This window comes from Aotus nancymaae, unplaced genomic scaffold (genome assembly GCF_030222135.1).
Source record: "Aotus nancymaae isolate 86718 unplaced genomic scaffold, 86718_ANA_hifiasm-v0.15.2.pri h1tg000036l, whole genome shotgun sequence".
NCBI lineage: Eukaryota > Metazoa > Chordata > Mammalia > Primates > Aotidae > Aotus > Aotus nancymaae.
Genome location: NW_026988450.1, coordinates 16973065 through 16995295, shown reverse-complemented (window position 1 = coordinate 16995295; position 22231 = coordinate 16973065). Strand labels below are relative to the sequence as shown.

At 41.7% G+C, this 22231-nt stretch overlaps 1 protein-coding gene across 4 annotated transcripts in view; it reads right to left on the bottom strand.

Moving 5' to 3' along the window:
* The window catches only part of ADHFE1 (alcohol dehydrogenase iron containing 1), a 45497-nt gene that overhangs the window by 14892 nt on the left and 8374 nt on the right, over nt 1-22231 (bottom strand). For 3 of the 4 annotated variants that reach the window (XM_064384251.1, XM_064384250.1, XM_012463694.3), the window contains exons 3-13: nt 19866-19912; nt 18321-18374; nt 17992-18146; nt 17350-17546; nt 15429-15506; nt 13784-13889; nt 10976-11128; nt 8915-9013; nt 6077-6155; nt 5806-5902; nt 2449-2606 (exon numbers count right to left, since the gene is read on the bottom strand). In XM_064384251.1, the coding sequence (XP_064240321.1) occupies nt 2449-2606; nt 5806-5902; nt 6077-6155; nt 8915-9013; nt 10976-11128; nt 13784-13889; nt 15429-15506; nt 17350-17546; nt 17992-18146; nt 18321-18374; nt 19866-19912 (1223 nt within the window). The remainder of the gene's footprint in view (nt 1-2448; nt 2607-5805; nt 5903-6076; nt 6156-8914; nt 9014-10975; nt 11129-13783; nt 13890-15428; nt 15507-17349; nt 17547-17991; nt 18147-18320; nt 18375-19865; nt 19913-22231) is intronic. The other variant, XM_064384252.1, reaches the window with a different exon arrangement.

Here is a 22231-nt window from a genome sequence, read left to right as displayed (position 1 = left end):
GATTGCAGCACTGCATTCCAGCAACCTGGGCAACAAGAGCAAAACTTTGTCTCAAAAAAAAAGAAAAGAAAAAGAAAGTGACAGTCTGATCACGGTAGAATTAGAACAAGTAAACACTTGTCAGTGTGTACTGATGACTGAAAGATGCCTTGCCACCAGCAATCAAATGGCCAAGGATATCAGACAGTTTCATCTGAAAATCATGGATACCATTCTTGGAGGTGGACAAACACATTTTCCTGAACACTTTCCTGGGCTAAATAAGCAGAACCTTTTGGAGGGCCCCTTGCAGGGTGGGCAGTGTCACTGGGACCATGCCATAAAGCCAGAGGCTACATTAAAATTGCGGTGATTGCTAGGCACTGTGGCTCATGTCTGTAATCCTAGCACTTTGGGAAGTGAAGGCAGGAGGATTACTTGACCTCAGGAGTTCAAGACCAGCCTGGGTAACACAGTGGGACCTCATCTTATAAAAAAGTTAAAAAATTAGCTGGGTATGGTGGTACAAACCTATAGTCCTGGCTACTCAGGAGGCTGAGTCCAGAGGATCATTTGAGCCTGGGAGGTGAAGGCTGTGGTGGGCTATGATTATGCCACTGCACTCCAGCCTTGTTCTTCTTCCCCGGAAAAAATCAATATCACCACTCAACCTAGGGTTTCCCCAGATGAACTTTCATGGCTCCCAGTCTTTGGTTGAGTCCTAGTCAGTCTAAGGAAACTTTTCAAAAAGTTATCCCCAGACAGCCATTAAAGTTTACCTAGACAGAGGATTTAGGAGGAGAGGAATGCAGGTATGTGTTCATTTAACATGTTTACTAGCCTGTGCTAGGTGCAATGGAAAAAGGATGAGCAAAGCAGACAGATTCCTGCTCTCACAGAACTTACAGGCTTGTAGGTTTGGATAAAATAACTGTGAGGGCCTTAGAGAGTCCTATTTTTTTTGGCAATTTGGACCCTTGGACTTATGGGTTAGAATTGAAGCTTCGTGGGTTAGCCTAGGTCTCTGCTATACTTTGAGACTCCTCTGTTTCTTGTTCATTTCTATTTCTAGATGCAACTGAATTCACTTAGTCTGAATCTAAATCAGGGAAACTGGTGGCTCACGGACTAGGTTTCATTTGTGCATTAGAAACCAGGGAATTCAACACAAACATCCAGATTGCTGATTTTTCTTGAGAGTTGGAAGTTCCACCGACACTGGGACCTGAATTTCTGCTTGGTGATGACAAGCTGTAACTGAACAGCTGCTCACCCAAATAGATGGGTCATGTGCTTTCTGGCTCACCAAAGTCCCCACCACTCCCTAATGCCTTACATGACATTGTTCACTGCTATCCTCTACCTGCCTCCTGTGGACACACGAGTCTATGAACCCAATCTATACAAATATTGTCTTACGCAAGTGGTGAGGTTGTGAACGTTCTAAACACTAACAAAGTGGGGAGGAAGAAGCTAGTTTGAGGCCCTTGCCTACCTGAAGTGGGGTAAGGGAAAAGCACCACCACTTGTGGCAAGCAGGCTGCTGTGAGTGGACGTTCCAGCTGCTAACTGTTCCATGGTCAGGAAGAGATCCACGAATGCCTTAGCGTGGGGCCAAAGATCCTTATCCTCATACCCTCGTAGCATTGAGGTGACCTCTGCCTTTCCCATATTGGCCAGGAGGACTAAGGGAGCATTCTGGGCATGGCGAGTATGGTGTGGTCCGCCAACCAAGTGCTCATGCTCCGAGCTCTCTGCTTTATCATGAATTGCAATGAACAGGACCTTGGCCTATTAGGATCTGATATGCTAACTCAAGAGAAGTCCATTGAGGGATCAGAACTCTTCATGAGAACCTCAGAAGAGCAAACTTTACACCCAGTATGATTCTACTGAATTAGGGATGCAGCTCCATTTACAGTCTTCAGCAACATTTAAGAAATGAAATCAGGCCCGTAGTGACACAGATACGTATCAAGTATACAATCTCCCACATTCACTGAAAGCAACTTGGTGACTGTGTTAATTTAAAGGTCATGCTTATTCTTCACAAAATAGTAGAGATCTGTAACGCTTTTACAATGGAAAATGATATTGGTTGTCCTTTTGGAACAGCTTTACTAGTTTTATAGAAGCCCTTCAAAGAACAGAAATGGAGAAAAGGAAAAATTCTGCCATAGCTCAAGATAAGTTTGGTTGTTTTAGCCTTGAGTTTTCATAAAGGATCCATCCCTTCACGAAAATTTTCATAAAAGCCTCGCCTCAGCTACAGCTCTATGGATGAACAGAAAGGCGAGGGCCTGGCCCTGTTCCAACGGGAAAGGAAAGAACCGCTGCCTGCTGTGGAGGAGACCTGAGAACCACCACGGACCCCTGGCTCCATCCCCGCTAGCCCGCCACCAATGGAGCAAGCCTTTCTGGAGGCGCTGGGCTCCTTGGCAGGGAGTGAGGAGCGTGCTGGTCTCTTACCTGGGGCAGCGTTCCTTTCACTAGTGCGGGGATATCAGCTTTGGAGTAACCAACGGCTGCTAGGCCATCATCAACATCCAGATCGAATAAGAATTTCCGGAGCGTGTCTGCCAACACCGGCCCTGCGTCTTGGATCCTGGCAGTGCGGGTGTCAGCTCCTAGAAGACATAAAGCGCTGACTGTAGGGAGAGAGGAAGAAACGGGCTCTGGGTGGAGTTCAGTCACAAAGTCAGTGAATACACCACGCACACCCACGGATCTCCCTATCGGCCAGCACGGGGCCATCGTGTGCTCCCCAGGAGGGCCCGAGTCGAGTCGGCTCGGGGAGCTCACTTAGCTCTGGCATTTCAGAGGGACTGCCAAGTCCTACATGCTGGCCCCTTGTGTGGTGGGAAGGAGAGAGGAACAGAGACAAGAAGAGAAGTTCAGAAGGAGGCAAGAAAGTTGGCTGATGCTGGGATGGAGGAATGAATATTTGAAGAACACACAGCTTACGTAATTTCAAGGCTTGGAATTTGCTGACATCTAGAGGTGTATGTGTTCAACGTCTTTTCTCACAGCAACATCTTAGAAAAAGACAACGTCCTTTGCAAACACCTTGTGAGACAAGCTTACAGAAGTACGGAAGCTCCAAAATTAACCACCAAAAAGGAAGAAAATAAGCACGACAAAAATAGATTATGTGTGAACAGGGAAGAACATTTTTCTCCTCTATAGCTATAAAACTTTTAATTTTAGATTCTGTTGCCAAAGGGCAGGGTAGGTTCCTCTAGATAAATATTATAAAACCAGCTGGGCAGGACCAAGAACATGAAGGCTCTCAGAAAACAGCATTTCATATGCAGATAATAATGGTATTGATGAAGGGGAAGAAGATTCATAAGGGCAGAATTTTTACATGATTAGTAATTAAGAGGCAGGGCCTGGTGGCTCACATCTGTAATCCCAGCACTTTGGGAGGCTGAGGCAGGAGGACGTTCGAGTCCAGGAGTTCAAGACCAGCCTGGGCAATACAGTGAGACTCTGTCTCCACTTAAAAAGATAGATATATATATATATATATATATACACACATACATATATACACACACACACATATATATATAATATAAAAATAAAAAAATAATGCACATAATCATGGAAATGGGAATCTGGAGAAGCCATGCAGGGGGTTCTTCCCTCAGGCAGGGTGACAGAGGAAGTTCCCAGAGGAAGGGAACTAATTTCACAATCCTTAGCACCTTGCATTCCCATGTATTCTAGCCAAACACATTCACTGCCAAGAAGTAAAGCCCTCTACAGAGTGCGTTGTTATATGAAGTCTATGCAAAATGCCCCCTGCCGTAGTCTAAGACCACTTTCTCTTGTATTGTTCAAAAGAAGACCATGATTCTTTTCATCTCCATATTGAAGCACATTATTAAATCGGTTTTTAGCTTCCTCTTCTATGACAGTGAGAACTCTTAGGAATGCAGGAAAAGGTATGAATAGAACCAGATACAAGGCTGGCTGGGAGAGCAGCCAGATGAAAGGTAAATCTTGCCTGACAAGACCAGTCTGTATTAACCAGCGGCAGCTAAAATATGGATTAGGTGGAGTGGTGACACATGATACGAGGTTTATGAAGTTTTTATGTTCCCGGGAATGCTGCCATAAAACACACCATCGAAACCTCTGCATTTTCCTATGAAGTGTTACAGAAAAAAAAAAAAGACATGGTAGGAAAAAGAATACATCAGTCTAAAGCTAAGAAAATCTAAGATGACATGGAGAATCAAAATATTTCATAGTGTGGGACAGCTAGGTGTAGATAACATTAAAACTTCCCATTCAAGAAGGAAGAATCTATGGGTTCTTCCAGCCTGGAATTTGTCTAACAGAGAAACTGCCTTGTCAGTAATGTTGCCAGTCGCCTGCAGTGTTAACTTTAAGTTCTCCAAGATTTTCCCATTTACCATAAATGTGGCCTATGATTTGAGCTCTCCACTTATTTATACACTTTTCATATTTACAAAGGCAGCTGAGTCCCAAAATATGGCTGAACATCTCCAGTCCGAAAGGGAAAAGGGGCATAGATCCTTGGAAGAGTTGCACTGCTTCCCCCCAGCACCCTCTGGGAAATAGAGCCCCTGGCCCCTCTCAGTGGCCCTGGGCTTGTGTCATTAACATTCCCAGCACAGCACCTGGGACTCAGCGGGAACTCCTGCAGGAGGATGTCTGCGGTCCTTCCTACCTCCTTGGAAATAATCTCTGCAACGGCTGAGCTCGGAGAGCATAATGAAGTTTTCTTTTTAGCCTTTCCTTTCCTGCCCTAACTAAACACAAGTGGCGGAATAAGATGTTTTGCAAGTTAATAAAATACTCAAGTCTACTTAAAAGAGTTCTTGTATTAGCCAAACACCAACATTTTACTTACCACGAAAGCTATCTTGAATAAATTTTATTTCTGGTAAGATTCAAAAGGCACTGTAGATATCTTATTATTGACATTATTTATTTTATTCTACAGTATGGCAAACAGACTCTTCTTTCAGGATATTTTTATAAAGTTTCTAATTGATGAGGAGCTTTGCAGGCTTTGGTGAAAAAAAGTTTCTAGTTGTTTTGATTCTCTGTAATTGAGAATTTACTCTTGCTTCCTGATTTAGATTCATTTTATTATTGAACATAGCAAAAGTCATTTATGACATTAAAAATATAGAAATAATTCTACTTTCCCTTGAGATAAAAACAGGAAACAGTATTACTACAAACGTAACAGACTCAATATGCTCAGAAGCATAATAATGACAGAATTTTAGTGCTATATGGGGCTTTGGTCAAGTCACTGACATTTTTAATCAATATATTTTTATTTAAAAAATATTTTTAAAGAAACAAGTTCTCACTGCATTGCCCAGGCTAGTCTCAAACTTCTGGGCTTAAGCTATCCTGCCTCAGCCTCAGCCTCCCAAAGTGTTAGGATTACAGGTATGAGCCACTGTACCCAGCCTGAAATTTCATTATTGATATTGTTTGTTTGTTTATTTGTTTATTTATTTATTTATTTATTTGAGAGAGAGTCTCACTCTGTCTCCCAGGCTGGAGTGCAGTGGGATGATCACGGCTCACTGCAGCCTCAACCTCCTGGGCTCAGGTGATTCTCCCACCTCAGCCTCCCGAGTAGCTGGGACTACAGGCTTGTACTACCATTCCCGGCTAATTTTTTGTAGAGAAGGGTTTTTGCCATGTTGCCCAGGTTGGTCTTGAACTGCTGGGCTGAAGTGATCCACCCACCTTGGCCTCCCAAAATGCTGGGATTATAGGTGGGAGCCACCGTGCCTGGCTGGTCACAGAATTTTGAGTAATGGTTCATACCCAGTATTTCTGCTGTCTCCAGGTGTCGCTCCGGAAACATCTGAGCCGTGAAAGTGAACACTGCTGGGGATGTCAGCACCACAGAAAGGCCATGTGGCTAGGGAGAAATGAAACTCGGTGACTGGCAGATGGCAAAGCTGTTCTTCCCTTCATTATCTAGATATTAAGTTACTTTACCCCATACTCTGATCAGGCAAGAATTGGCAAATATACTTATGGAACTTGGGAGGATTATAATATTTAATTAAATAATTTATTCTTATGATTTTACCACCAGTGGGTGATCCACATTGTAATCCTTTGCTTTATATGTCTTCACTAAACCTGAAATTGGGTAAGACATTCCATGGCTAGAAAAGAAAGAAAATCCTTATGTTGATATACAGTTATTGAAATTCAAGTCAACAATAGAAAGATACTCTATGGGCGTGGCTGTCACAGTCTCTAGACAGTATTATTACCTCCGAAAGTGGTATGTTTGGCTTTCTTGGATGTAAGGATTTATTATGCGTTCTAGGACACGTAGTGGACAAATTCAGGTGCTCCAAATGGTCAAATTCAAGTGCTCATAGAATTGTATGACATTAAAATGTATTGATCCAGAAGTAGCTCCCTAAACCCATTAGTTAATATTATGATCTCAAAGACTCGGGAATTCACTTTGAGGTTTCTGTAATAAGATCTGGGCATGTGTTTTCTGTTTTTCCCTGGCAACTCCATGGCAGTGTGTGCTCAGATGATGTCGGGGGAGTTTTGTGAGTCAAGGTGTGCTGTATTTGATGATGTACAAGCTTGACCCACCAGTGATCTGTCCTGTCAGTAACTGACAGATCCCTTCAAATGTTACATAATCATGGAGTCCAATCAGAAATGACTATTCTAGCCTGAGAGGCTTTGTTAATCAATTCTGGCTTGACCGATTTCTTTTGCCTGAATTCTACCTTAAGGATGTGTTTAGATTTAGTTGATATTCAAGAAAAGGCATTCATGCTTTTTATTTTTACTGAAAAATTCTTTTTTTTTTTTTTTTTAAGAGAAGGTGTGTCTCACTCTGTTACCCAGGCTAAAGTGCAATGGTGTGATCACAGCTCAATGCAGCCTCAACTTCCTGGGCTCAAGTGAGGAAGGATCCAGCCAGCACGCTCAGTGAAAAATTCTTTATATCCTCTTGAACTATGGATAAACAAATAGAAAAATATTACAGTTTTTTTGTTGCTGTTGTTGTTTATTTGGGTTTTGTTGAGATAGGGTCTTGTTCTGTCACTCAGGCTGGAATGGTGCAATTCTGGCTCACTGCCGCCTCAACCTCCCTGGTTTAAGTGATCCTCCTGCCTCAGGGTGGCTGGGACTACAGGTGTTTGAGTAGCTGGGACTGCAGGCACACACCATCACACCTGGCTAATTTTTGTATTTTTTGTTGGTAGAGATGGGATTTCGCCATGTTGTCCAGGTTGGTCTTGAATTCCTGGGCTCAACTCAAGGGATCCGCCCAACTCAGCCTCCCAAAGTGTTGGGATTACAGGCATGAGCACTGTGCCCAGCCATGGGTATTTCTGTAGGCTAGATTTCCTAGAAGTGAATTGGTGGGACAAGCGGCATAAATATTTTTCAGGCTTTGGGTACATTTTGTTCACTTGCTTTTTGGGAAGTTGCCTATTTATGCTCCCATCAGTGGTAGATCATCAGAGGCTGATCATTCCTTGCACTCGCCCTAGCAAAGGCCTATTCTTAATTTTCAAAGTTCACTGGTTTTCAAATTTAAAAGCAACATATCAATAAAGTTTCAATCAAAGAGATTAATTCTGGACTACTGACAAGCATTCTGATTCCTTTTTTTTTTGGTGAGAGGTTGGGAGAAAAATCCTACATTTAAGTTTAAAAAATCTACAACACATGGTGAGTATGTGGAGAAATCTGAATCTTCACCCACTGCTGGTGGGAATGTAAAACGGCGCAGATGCCATGGAAAACAGTCTGTCAGTGTCTCAAAATTTAAACACAGAATTACCATATGACCCAGCAATTCCGCTCCTACATATATAACAAGAGAAAGGAAAACCTATGTCCATAGAGAAGTTTGTGCATGAATCTACTGGCAACATTATTCATTACAGCCCAAAAATCGAACAACCCAAATGTCCATCAACTTATGAATAGATAAATAAAATGTGGTATATCCACACAATGGAATATTATGTGGCAATAATTTAAAAAATGAAGTACTGACATGTGGCTGAACCTTAGAAACATTGTGCTGTGAGAAACAAGCCAGACACAAAGGACCACACATTCTATGATTCCACATACATGAAATGTCTAGAATGGGGAAGTCTACAGAGATAGAAAGTAGACCTGGCGTGGTGGCTCACACCTGTAATCCCAGCACTCTGGGAGGCAGAGGTGGGCGGATCACCTGAGGTCAGGAGTTCGAGATTAGCCTGGCCAACATGGTGAAACCCATCTCTACTTAAAAAATATAAAAAAATTAGCTGGCCATGGCGGTGCACATCTGTAATCCTGGCTAACTGGGAGGCTGAGATAGGAGAATTGCTTTAACCTCGGAGGCGGAGGTTGCAGTGAGCCAAGATTGTGCCATTGTACTCCAGCCTGGACAACACAGTGAGACTATGTCTCAAAAAAAGAAAAGAAAAGAAAAGAAAAGAAAAAAAGAAAAGAAAAGAAAGTAAATTGATAGTAGCTAAGTATTGGGGAAGGACAATTGGTGGGTGACACAGCTAAGAGGGATGGGAATTCTTTTTGGGGTGATAAGGTGTTCTAAAATTAACTGTGGTGATGGTTGTATAACTTTGTGAATATATTAAAAACTGTTCTGTACATTTTAAATGGGTGAATTGTATAGTATGTGAATTATACCTTAAAAATATGTTATTAAATCCATGACCCAATAAACCACATTCAATTAAAGAATACATTTAGGTTTATACTTTAGCTGGTGGTAGAAAAAAGAAAAAAATACATTTAGAAACATAAAGTTAAATTTCTTACTTCTATAGCATATTTAAATTTTACCACCTGTCCTGAATTACAAACATTAAAATTTTTTTAAAGCAATAGCTGAGTAAAGAAATGAAATCTCAGATTTGCTCACCACAGATGAACACCAGCATTTCCAAAGCCGATGCCAGCAAAAGCACTTGCCAAGTGCATATGAGACCTTGCTTCAAGATCATCAGGATTTCTGACAGCCCTGTGAATGATATAAATACCTAACAATAACACATCAACATTGGTGTTTCTTACAGAATAAGGAGCCACCTTAGTGAAAGATATGGGGCGGGGGGAGGAGAAAAGGAAATGCTACTTGGTAGGAAGAAAAATTAGGCAAGTTATTCAAACGACGCCTTGTCTTCTAAATGAAAACTGAAGGGAAACATATTTTCTGATCAACTGTTTCAGCAAAGGCATAATAAATACGCTGTCAGCTGCTTATGTGATGTAAAAGCTCTGGGGGAGGCAACGCGCTGGTCCCTGGATGGCGAGGGCCACTTCAGGAAGGTGCCCTGAGACTCATTCTTCTTCTTCATTTGTCAGTGCTGTTGACAGCTCTGTGAAGGGGTGTAAACATTCTCAGGCGCCCGGGGCTACCTACCAGCCAGCGCTCTTTCTCTCTGAGACACTGCCTCCCATTGGACCCGCCGGGGCCTCTTGGTATCTGTGGCTGCTGCACCTCTATGCTAACATTATTGTGGAAGTGGATGTTATTGTAGAATGAGCCTTGGTTTGCTCTGGGTGTCCCCAGTGCCACTTTGTAAAAGCAAATCCTCAAAGGCCCCTTTCTAATTGTGCACAGCCTTCCTGTACTCACTGCTAAAACCTTGCCCCAGGGAGGAAGCCTGAAGATTGTCAAGGGAACCTACTTTTCCTGTGGGCTTCTTTGCAATTTTGCCTTGCGTAAGAGTTCCTGTTGCGAAATAAAAATGCACAGCCTTTTTTTCTCCTTTCATTTGAAATGGTCCTTTCATGTCGAATGGTTGGGCATTCCTGCCTCCTTTCTGAAACCCATGTTAGTTCTTTATTCCTCCGATGACAAGGTGAAGTAGCAGATGATGGAGCTATCAGACTTTCCTCTGTCCATCTCTCCTTATCTCCCACCACTGTGCCTCTGCCAAGCTTCTGTCCCTGTCAAACAAACTGGCTCCCCATGATCTGTATCTGCTTGTACGTAGTCAAGTGCTGCTGTGCTGTCCTGGGCATCTCCCACAAACCTGAAATAGTATTGGGTTCCTTCCTGCTGCTCTGCTACAAAATGCAATTCCAAGGCTTCTTTGTCAGTGGAGCCTCTAGCTCAAGGCAAGAGAAAGCACCGTGCTCATGTCTAGGCCTAGGGTACCTGCGGCCATTCTGTCCATTACATATAAATATAAAAGTGAGTCTGTCTTTGAGTGTGTACTAATATTTTAGGTATCAGCTTTCATCCTAAGTATATCTTTGCTCTCTCGGGAGCTGATCACTATTTGCTCTCCTGTAGCCTATGGCTATGCATGTAGGTATATACTTATATTCATAAATCTTTCACAACCTCTTAGAAATCTTTTTACATTTTCTACCTTTTATATCTTCTGGGACAGCCATCTCTTCTCTTTTCTTTTCTTCTCTTCTCTTTTTTTATTGAGACAGGGTCTTGCTCTGTCACCCAGGCTGGAGTGCAGTGGTGCAATCATAGCTAACTGCGACCTCAAACTCCTGGCCTCAAGTCATCCTCCTGCCTTGGCCTCCCAAAGTGCTGGGATCATTGGTATGAGTCATTGTGCCTGGCCCATATTTATTTCTTAACTTTAGTTCATGTGAGTTAACTCAATGGATGGACTCTGTGTGTCTTTGGACAGGGCCTGGATGGGCATAGCCAACATCTGCCAGTGTGGTTCTCATTTCTGCCCTGGGGAGCCAAATCTCAAAGGACACTGCCCCTTCTCCTAGCTTGGCTCTTATTTTTTCCCCTGGGAGCCTTTGCCTTTTAAGGCAGTTTTCACCTGCCTGTCCCTTGGGTCCCTCCAGAGGCTGCTGGTGTCTGGGGCTTCTGCACATCCACTGACTGATTTTCTGGTGAACAGACCTGCTCAGGATATTTCAGGCTCAGGCACGTCATGTTTCACGTGCTGGTAGAATGTGGGCCTCCTGTTCTATTTCTATCCCCTTTGGGGTGACATACCTCTTCAGATACTTAGCCACGATCCGCAGTGCGTGGACAGCCCAAATGTCGCTGATTGGGTTGCTGCCCTGGTACGCAGGCCGCGTGATGGGATTTGAAGGACAGGGGCTCCGCAGGTGGTAGGGCAGGGCAGTGTACGATTCCAGGGCATGGCTAACAAGAAATATTGAAAATACACAGATGGAAAGTGTGGTCTCCCTCCTTCTCTCCATTTGGATCACAAACTGCCTTGGAGCTGTTTGGCACTCACCCCACGGCAGATATGTTATCCAACATTGATTATCACAGTACATTCTACCAGCCCACTTCTTGCCTATAACAGCCATTGCTTATAATATAAATTAATAGAGTCGAGTTTACATTAACAGCATTACAGTATTTTTAAGCAGTATGTATAAGATTACATATGGACCTTTTCCAGTGTCAATACATTTTTATGGTGTTGAGTTATATATTTGAGTCACAAAAAAAGCACTGAATCTAAAAAATGACTTCCTTGTGGAAGATATTTACCATTTTATACCTTGTTTTGGTCAAATACCATATTACCAAAGGTGGGTCATAACTACACCAGACTTCTATGAAAATTACAGTGTAATGGGTGAGAACACAGACTTTGGGGTCAGCTGCCCAGATGTCAATCCTGGAACTAGACATTCCTGCTGTGGACCTGGTGTGAGGCCCTATACCCTTCTTGTGACTTTAAGACAGGGATAAATAATAGTACTGCTTCATGATGTGGCTATGAAAATTTGTTGACTTGACTCATGTAGAGTATTTAGAATGGTGCCTGGCACATTGTACACTTTAGTATTCACTATTATTATTAATTCTTGGCCTGAAAAAAAAAGCAGAGTTTGTTCTTCTGTACCCTAAACTTAGATTTGGCTATTTCAAGAACTAAGCTTCATAGCTGCCTCCACCTGCTGGCCTGCCATGGGTTCTACCTCATCAGCTGCAGAAGGGAACAGACATCACTGTCTAGACCAGTGATGCACTGGGAACACTGTATAACATGAACTATATTTTGCATGAATTATGGTTTTCAGTATAATTCCACATGGGGGCCTCTGTAGTGTTTCTGGGACACTCTCCTTCATGTGACTATGAAGAGAGATGATCTCATGTTTTGTATGAATTATAGTATTCATTTTCCCTAGAATGGAGGAATTACTCTCTTCTACATATGAGAAGCAGATAACGTTTTTTGGACAAAGCATTAGAACATGTTTTTGGAAATTAATTTGTAGATGGATGTGAAGGCTTTGTGTTTCTAAGCAGGGAAAGTGTGAATAATGCAAGAATGAGGTGCCCACATGGGGAAGTTGGGGTGGCTGGTGAAGCCACTGTAGTCAGAGTCTGACCTCTGCCTTGCAGGACATCTAGACTGCATCTAGATTCCAAATTCAAGCGCAGATTTGTTTCTCAGGGGTGGATTCATTGAGCTGAGCTCACAGAAACTATGTGTAAAGCCTAGAAGTCAGCTTAATGCTTTATGACAAGAAACGTAACTGCTGAGCAGACATCCGAGTCTTCAAGATGGCACCTTCTCTCCCTACAGTCTGCAGGCTGGCTTGGGCATGAGAGAAGGGAGAAGTTCATAATGAGTTCTGCTACTTGCTGAGTTGGAGGACTCAGGAGGAGAAGCTGCAGGATGTGGGAGGATTAAGAGAATTAATAGATTTTATCAAATTTGTCATGCATTATAAGATGCACCATTTTGTTTTGTTTTGTATTTTTGAGATAGGATCTCACTCTGTCACCCATGCCCCAGGCTCAAGTGCAGTGGTGTGATCACAGCTCATTGCAGCCATGACCGCCTGGGCTCAAGTGATCCTCCCACCTACCTCAGCCACCGAGCAGCTAGGACTACAGGCATGTGCCACCATGCTCGGCTAATTTGTAAAATTTTTTTCTAGAGATGAGGTGTCAGACTGGTCTCAAACTCCTGGCCTCAAGTGATCCTCCTACCTTGGCCTCCCAAAGTGTTTGGAATGCAGGCATGAGCCACTGTGCCCAGCCTGCACTGTTTTTAAAATATGTGCCACTGAGGATGAAAACATACTGCGATGCCACAGATTTTAAGATACGTCCTGATTTCGGAGATGTTAAAATGTGAGAAAATGTGCATGTGCACATAGATGAATGAGGGTCATTTGGCACATGCTAAATGTGAAGCACCTGTGGGAACTCCGTGAGGACTGGAGCTCAGGAGCAAGGTCTGTGATAGAAATCCTGATTAGGAGGCCGTCGGCACAATGCAGCTGAAGCTAAGGGAACATACAGTAAGACTATGGAAAGTCACTAAACATCTCAAACTCAGTTTTCTTGTTCAATAAAACAAAGGTCCTGTATCACACAGGCTGTCTGTGGTGAAGTGGTGATGTATGTGAGGTTCTGACACAATGTGCAAAGTCTGGGGTGCTCTGGAGGTGTTAGTCCTGTTCCCTGCCTTCTTCCATGACATGCAGCCTTGGGCAATGCCTAGTTACTGAGGCCATAAAGGTAGCTAGTGTGTCCCTGAGACGTGGCATACCAGCTCCAACTGCCCCTTTAGTGGCACCCTTGTGGCCATGGCTATGGCTGGGGAGGTCCATCCTGAAGAGCAGGTTTGTGGCCCATACCAGATGTCACCTAGTCACCAACCTCTAAAGCTTGAATGTTTTCATTTAGGACAGGGGATTATGACAGTCAAAGCTAGGGGTGTTGTGGGGTGCTAATCAATGAATGTTTAGCATGTGCTTTGAGCAACAAAATATCCATAGACCCAGGACTAAAAAAGCTCCTCCAGGTGGCACCAGCACTTACCAAAGCACATCAAAGCCACTGTTAGCGACCACTCGGGCAGGCATGTGGAGGGTGTGCAGAGGATCAATCAGTCCCAGTGTGGGTTTGATGGCTCTCGAAGCAATGCCTAAAACATAAGGATTTTCAGTAGAGGCTAAAGCCATGGGTATCATTTTAAGAAGGCAAATGGCTTAGGGTAATAAATCACCCTAAAAAATAAAAATATGAGAAAAGGTTCGTTTTCACATAGTGAGGCGGCAAGGAGCAGTGGAAAGAGATTTGGAGTCAGAAACCTGGAGTTTTCAGTAGTGTGCTGGAGCCAGCTCCTACTGTTTTCCAAGAGCCATGTGTATGCATCTCTTTCCAGCTCCTAGATGAGCGATGTCATTGGCCATGGTGGGAGTAGTTACACCACAGAAATGGGCCAACACTACAAGTCAGGGCTTACGGGTGTATTATTAAATTCCAGAGAGCTGGTTTACTAGCACACCACTGGTCCTTACTCTGCAGCTTACTTTGTGTCTTTGGGCAAGTCACTTAGCCTCTCTGAGTTATCTGTAAGATTAGACTATAACAGCACAGGTCCTCTAGCTCTCACTGAGCTGTAGGGATCAAATGAGAATATTAGGTAAAAGTCTTTAGAAACTGTAAGGTAGAATGTAAGTGTTGGCTATTATTATTATCAACTTAAGAAATACCAACGGATAGTGCAATTTAATTTTAAAAAGAAAAGTTACCAAAAGTTTGCAGTTAAATGTCAATTTATTCTGCTACAAAGATCTGAAAGCAGGATATTGAGCCAGACTCAAAAAGAGAGACATATCTATCATACTAGCCAAGAGTCCGCAACAGAGAAGACAGAATAAAAATCACTAAGAAGACAGAAAGCAGAACAGAGGTTACCTGGGAAAGGGACTGGAGGGATTGGCTGGGACAGAGTATGAGGGAACTTTCTGGAGTGATGGGTATGCTTTGTGTCTTGATTAGGGTGGTGGTTACATGAGCATATATGTTTGTCAAGGCCCATCAAACTAGATTCTTAAAATGTGTGCATTTTATTATACAAAAATCACATCTCAATAAAATTGATTTAAATGTAAAAAACATGTCAGAAAAAGGAAACACCCATTTATGATTGTTATATAGTCACCAACTTGGGCAGAGAATAGCCAATTAAGATTCATGGCACTTCAATAAGCTTTCAGGGATAATTCTCAAAAAGAAGTTTATTACATTGTTTCGTATTTTTATGTGTACTTGGAAAAGGAAAGAAAATCGGTATATGTGCATACCCTTTTCCTGACTCCTTGATTTTTTCCCTTTCTTTTTAAACTTGATACAAACTATTTAACATATTTATAGGGTACATGTGAGTATTGGTTACATACATAGAATGTTTTATGATCAAGTCAGGGTATCGGGGTATCCATCACTCTGAGTACTTATCATTTCCATGTGCTGGGAACATTTCGAGTCCTCTCTTCTAGCTACTTTGAAATATACAATACATTGTTGCTAACTATCGTCCCCTTACTCTGCTATGGAATACTGGGGCTTATTCTAACTGTATCATAACTGCTCAATTTTTTAAAATATTAGGATTTAAAGAAGAGTATGGAGCTGAAAGGTAAGAGAAATAATTCAAAATTATGGGCAAAGTTCTTACCAGTTTTTACTTTCAAGTGTTCATAGTCAAAAATGGCAACCCCAGTAGTTTCACTCCCGGTTCCTGCGGTAGTTGGCACTTGAACAAAATAATATTAATTTTAATAAAGCATCTAAATAAAGGTTAGTGGAGATACCTAATTCAGCCTTAGGAATGAGGAACAAAATTAGACAAGGAAACTTTGCTGACCCTCTTGTTTGCATGACGTATATGAATTAGCATGTATGGAAGCCTAACATGTATGATGTCCGTGTCTGCATTAACATATATGTATATCTAATATGTAGGATGTCAGTGTCTGTATTATCATGCATGTGTGTCCAATGTGTATGAAGTCTGTATCTGCATTAACAGGCATGCATGAGATCTGTATCTATACTGGCATGCATGCATGTTTAGTATGTACATTGATGTTTGTGCCTGCATTAATGCACTTGCATGTTTTGACATGTATCATGACTGCTGCATGAATGCTTATGTATGATTAATATGTGTAATGTCTGTCTGTATTAATATGTATGTATATTTAACATGTATGTATGACCTCTGTATCTGTGTTAACATGCATGTATGATGTCCATGTCTGCATTAACATCCCTGGATGTTTAGCATGCATGTGTGTTTAATATGCATGTCTGTGTCTGTATTAGCATGGTCATTTTTAATACATATATTGCCTGCTTCTGCATAATTTATGCATGTCAATATGTATGGTGTCTGTCTGTATTAATGTACATGTATGTTTAATATGAATGTGAACTCTGTATCTGTGTTAACATAGATGTATGATTTCCGTGTCTTCGTTAGCATATATGTATGCTAATCATGCACATGTGTGATGACTGTGCTGTATTAATAGCAGTGAGCTCTGGGAACCTCAGGCTCCTTGGGGGCCAGAGCTTAAGCAGCTGCAGCTGGGTCAATGCAGGCTGCCCGGCACCTCTAGTAACAAAACTCATATTTGCTGTCTCTAAAAGACATCTTTATTCCCTCTTGGCAGCAAGCACAGTGATGCTCTGCCTTTGCTGGGCTCCGTGGTTTTGTGGTTCTGTCAAGTTTCTAAACTTTACTAATCACCCCTCTGTGTGATGCTGACACAGTTTCACCAGAGGGTTCCATTTGCCAGACACCAATTATGCTGCTCCCTGCTGATCCCTCATTCACAGCACAGCAGTTCATCTGCCATTGACTTACTCACGTCCCATCACAAGGCCTGTTCACAATAGGGCAGGAGAGGAGAGAAGAAAGGACAAAACTTTAAACTGAGGATATGTCCCAGTTACCAGTTATGCATGTTAGCTATAAAACTTTAAATAGTAATATGCTAGCAGCCATAAAAATGGCAGAGAAGAAAAGACCAGAAAATTTCAAAGTTCCCTGTGGAACAAATGAGCTCTTCTGATTTGGATCTGTATGTCTGTTCCCTGGGTAGCCACAGAGCAGATGTCACCCAGAGTGATGGGCCATGCTGGCCACATGTCCCAGGGAAGAGACAAAGCCTGAGGTCAGCTGAAGGGTCATTATGTAGAAGAAAGGGTTGAGTCAACACCAGAAAAATAACAGCTAATGTTCTCCTTAAACTCTACAGTGGCTGGCAAAATGGGACAAAACAGAGGGCAGTTTAGAGGACAAACCTGCTGACAGAGGGATCTCATCATGTCAGTGATGATCTTCCCCCTCTTCCACGTGGTGACCCCATAGCTTAAATCTGCAAACTTTCCTTCCACTGACCCAAATTGTCTCTGTCTACACAATAACAAAGATCAGAATTTTAAAATGAATGATTGGTCTCCAAACAAAGCATTGATTTGAAATGAAAAAAGCTTTAGAAATGTATATGCTAAAAGGACTGGCTCGTATCTTTCTTAATACATTTTGCTAACTGCAAAATAAAACAAACAAAGAAATAAACAGTCTTTACCTGCAATCAGAGGCTTAAGAGGCACAGACACAGGCTTTCCCTTGCCAATGGGGGCACTGACATAATCTAGGAAATCAGAGTGAGGGCTGGATGTGTACAGATTAGCAGCCTTACAGGTGTCCATGGTAGAGCCGCCACCGACAGCAACATAGGCATCAAAAGCTCCCTTTTGGGCAAATTCAATAGCTTCCATGAAGCTTGAAGAAGGGAAAATAAAAATCATTGTCATACTTTTCAGAAATAAATTTCCATGCCATTAACTAAGACTTTGGGTAAATTTTTTTTTTTTTTTTTTGAGATGAAATCTTGCTCTGTCACCCAGGCTGCAGTGCAGTGGCACGATCTCGACTCACTGCAACCTCCACCTCCTGGGTTCAAGCGATTCTCCCACCTCAGCTTCCTGAGTAGCTGGGATTACAGGTTCCTGCCACCATGCCTGGCTAATTTTTGTATTTTTAGTAGAGACAGGGTTTCACCATATTGGGCAGGCTGATCTTGAACTCCTGACCTCAAGCAATCTGCCTGCCTTGGCCTCCCAAAGTGCTGGGATTATAGGCGCGAGCCACTGGGCTTGGCTGGGGGTAAGTTTTAATCAACAGTTAGTTTCTGCTTAAAGAAACAATAACAACAATACAAGAATACCTTGCATCCGTTGGTTCCACTCTCACATTATCATAAACTGTAAAGGGGATGCCATTCTTCACTAGGGAATCCATAGCTACTTGCACAGGAGGGAGCTGGGCGAGGTTCTTGTCTGTCATCAAGCACACATTTTTAGCACCCATGTTTTTTAGGTCCTACAGAAAAACCTCTAAGTTAGGTTTGATTGCACTAGAACTGTAATAGACTCTTCTGGCAAACTCACATTGTACATTTTTAAAAATAGAAGATGTGATTGTTGTCAATTAGCATGTGTCTCATGAGATATGTAAAATTTATAGTAGGAGACTGTAGACATTTCAAATACTTGCCATGCCCACTTCCTTTGTAACTCCTGGTCCGTATCTAATATTTGAAACAGCCATCTGAAAAAAAAAAATAAAAAGGTTTAGGTGTAGGGAGTATTTGAGAGTTGGCCCATCCATTTCTAAACACCTGAAGTGATTCCCTGTTGCCTAGAGCATAAAGTGTACACTCCTTAGCATGGTCTTCTAGGTCATCTCCCATCTGTCCTCACTTAAAGAAGTGTGCTGCTTCAAGCAAACCTTAGCTCCTGTCACATTTTGAATGACTTGTCTTTTTCCAAACACATCATCAACTCTCAATTGTCCCCTTAGCTTCAAATGCCTGCCTTCCTCCATCTCTACCCCTAAAATAACTCTCGAATGTCTTACTTTCCGTTTACCCACCATCCTTGCATACCTGCCACCCAGTCAATGCTACTGTCTTCTATGTTTTAGGCACTGTGTAGGCTCTGGTAACTCAACTATAGATAAGAGACACGTGGCCTCAAAAAGTTTACAGGTGAGAGAAAGGCTTTTACACTGATGGATGATGGGTCGCTTTTGGCCTGAAGTTATGTTTTGTTTGATCTGTGTTATGTTTAAATTTCTTTTTTTTTTTTGAATTGGCTAATAACTCTTAAAAATCAGGATAAAAAAATTTAATAGGAGCATTTGAATTGTACTTTCCCTTGAATAATCCAGCCGCACTGGGAATGCATTCCCATATGGCAGTGATCTTATGGGGTTGAGTGGAGTCACACCCTAGCTAGGGCCTGTGCCTTCAGTGAGCTCAGCATGGCATCACCCAGCCTGTTCATCTGTTGGTTAACTGTCAGGCCCCTGGTGACATTTTAATTAATAATTCCTGAAGCCAGGTGCTGTGGCCCACACTTGTAATCCCAGCACTTTGGGAGGTCCAGGTGGGTGGATCATCTGAGGTCAGGAGTTTGAGACCAGCCTGGCCAACATGGCAAAACTGTCTCTACTAAAAATACAAACACTAGCCGGGTGTGGAGGTGCACACATGCAATCCCAGCTACTCAGGAGGCTGAGGTAGGAGAATTGCTTAAACTCGGGAGGTGGAGGTTGCAGTGAGCTGAGATCACACCACTGCACTCCAGCTGGGATGACAGAGTGAGACTCTGTCTCAAAAAAAAAAAAAAAAAAATTCCTGGACTAGGGGGAGACAGGAATTTAAATAATTATAAATAATTACAGTGTGATAAAAATGCACCAGAATTGTTACTTTACTTTGACCTCTCTTGGGATTGTTATAATTACAAAACTAAAGATTTAACATATAACTTACATAAATTAGAGAAATTGTGGAATTGGGAATTTATCCTGTTTTAGTGACCTTACAAAGGCAGCACTCTAGACATTAGCTATGATCTCAGAAGGTTTATATTCCCTTATACTAACCAGGTACTTTGCTATATATGGCCTGATCAAATAGAGATTATGGAACATGAATTAATAACAGATTTAAAATGAAATAATTCATTAGCAAAATATTCCAGTTTTATTTTTTCTAGTAATTCATACAAGAAATAATGGATTGATTGAATATACCTCAAAGGCATAATCTGTTGCTTTCCCAGAAGGTGAAAGTCCAGGGGCTAGAAATGTAAAAGTTAGCATCAAAGTGGGTCTTAAAAATAAAGCATAAATATTGTTATTTGATAGTAAAATCCAGCAATGAACGTAAGTATTTCCTTTGAAGTCTTACTGAAAATATATATTTTTCAGGTTTCACTGTTGCACATCAAATTAAAATCAATACCTGCATTTTAAGATAGAATGTATTGCTAACTTGAGGCTACATTTGTGAAAATAATAAAATATTTCCTCTATTATAATTAAAATATATATTTGGAAATATCGTGTGTAACAATCCTCTAGAAAACAAAATCCCCTATATTCTAGAGTTGGATTACTATTAGAGAACAACTATTAGTAAGTTCATCAATTAGAGTCTTGGTTACACTTCTAATAACAACTGTGATAATATGTTTAAATTAAGTTGTTTTTTTAATTCATAGGGATAACTTATCACAGTAAGATATTTACATTTCTCAAGCTTATGCATGTAAACAACTTACTTATCTTGTTGAAATTTAATAAACTTTTTTTTTTTTTTGAAACAGAGTTTCACTCTGTCACCCAGGCTGGAGTGCAGTGGCGTGATCTCAGCTCACTGCAATTTCCGCCTCCCGGGTTCAAGTGATTCTTTTGCCGCAGCCTCCCAAGTAGCTAAGACTATAGGCATGCACCACCATGCCCAGCTAATTTTTGTATTTTTAGTAGAGACAGGGTTTCACCATGCTGGCTAGGCTGGTCTCAAAATTCTGACCTTGTGATCCGCCTGCCTCGGCCTCCCAAAGTGCTACAATTACAGACATGAGCCACTGCTCCTGGCCTAATAAACATTTTTATAAAGTGCTATTTCCTTGCAAAGGATTAGGCTTTAATCATGGCAAAAATGATTTTCTGTCATATTAGAACACGAGGGACCTAATTAAAGATTTTTATCCTTGTTTTTATTTACATATTTATATCAATATTGGTCAATCATAAGATAAAGTCTACGAAACAATTTTCACTACCCTTTTTTTTTCTTTTTCTTTCTTTTTTTTTTTTTTTGAGATAGAGCCTCACTCTGTTACCTGGCTGGAGTGCAGTGGCACGATCTCAGGTCACTGCAACCTGCGCCTCTCAGGTTTAAGCAATTCTCCTGCCTCAGCCTCCCAAGTAGCTGGGACTACAGGTGCAAGCCACCACAACCAGCTAATTTTTGTATTTTTAGTAGAGACGGGGTTTCACCATGTTGGCCAGGATAGTCTTGATCTCTTGACCTTGTGATTTGCCCACTTCAGTCTCCAGAAGTGCTGGGATTACAGGCGTGAGTCACCACGCCTGGCCCCTTTTTCTTTTTTAAGGAAAAGAGATCAGATCTAGACAACAATCTTTCTTTAGCTCTCTGAGTACAAAGGCACCCTTAACCAAAACTCAAATTTATTTGATTCCTCTAGGCTTAAAAAAATAATAATCTGGCCGGGTGCAGGAGCTCAAGCCTGTAATCCCAGCATCATGGGAGGCTGAGGTGGAGGATTGCTTGAGGGTACAGTGAGCTATGACTGCACCACTGCACTCCAGCCTGGGTGACAGAGGGTGACCCTCTCGCTCTCTCTCTGTATATATAAATCTATTATTTCTGTTACTAAATTTTAGATAAATACATAAATATGATCCTAGAAAACAATGAGAATATCTTTATGTGAATTACTAATTTTATTCCCTCAAATAGGAAATTAACTGATCGCTGAAACCAACTAAGAATTAGAGAAAACTAGCTGAAGACAAAATTCTGCATATGTTCAGAAGGGCCTTAAAGGCTGGACGTGTTTCTGCCTCAGAGATGGCAGTTAATGATGGACAGGGAGGTCCCTTGGCTTGTCCTGAAGGGTGAGTCACTTCTTGGGCAAGAGAAAGACCTTGGTGAGTTACTCTCTCTGTTCTAACTCCCCAGTGGGCTTCTCTGTGGGTTTCTGCTTAGGATCCTCCATGGTCGGCCTCTTTCCTTTCCAACTCTTGCCTCAATGTTTAGATCTGAACTTAGAAGAGATAAAATCAGCAGTTGTGTCAGTAATCCACGTGACATTCTAAGGACATGCTGAAACGATGTTGAGCTTCCTGCTGCTCTGTGGACCACAGTGTTTGGTGTTTGGTAATGATCAAGATGTTGTGGTAACTGAAACTTTGTCATTATTTTTACATCTTAGGAAATACAATATTATTTTAAAAATTTATGCAAACAAGTTTTTGTTTTCTTTCTAGGAACCACCTTCTTTAGCCTTCAGTTTTTAGAGATGTCTTAGAACCTTCCAAAGACTTCATCTTGACGAATTCTGTTTGACGAACTCAGACATTCTTAAAAT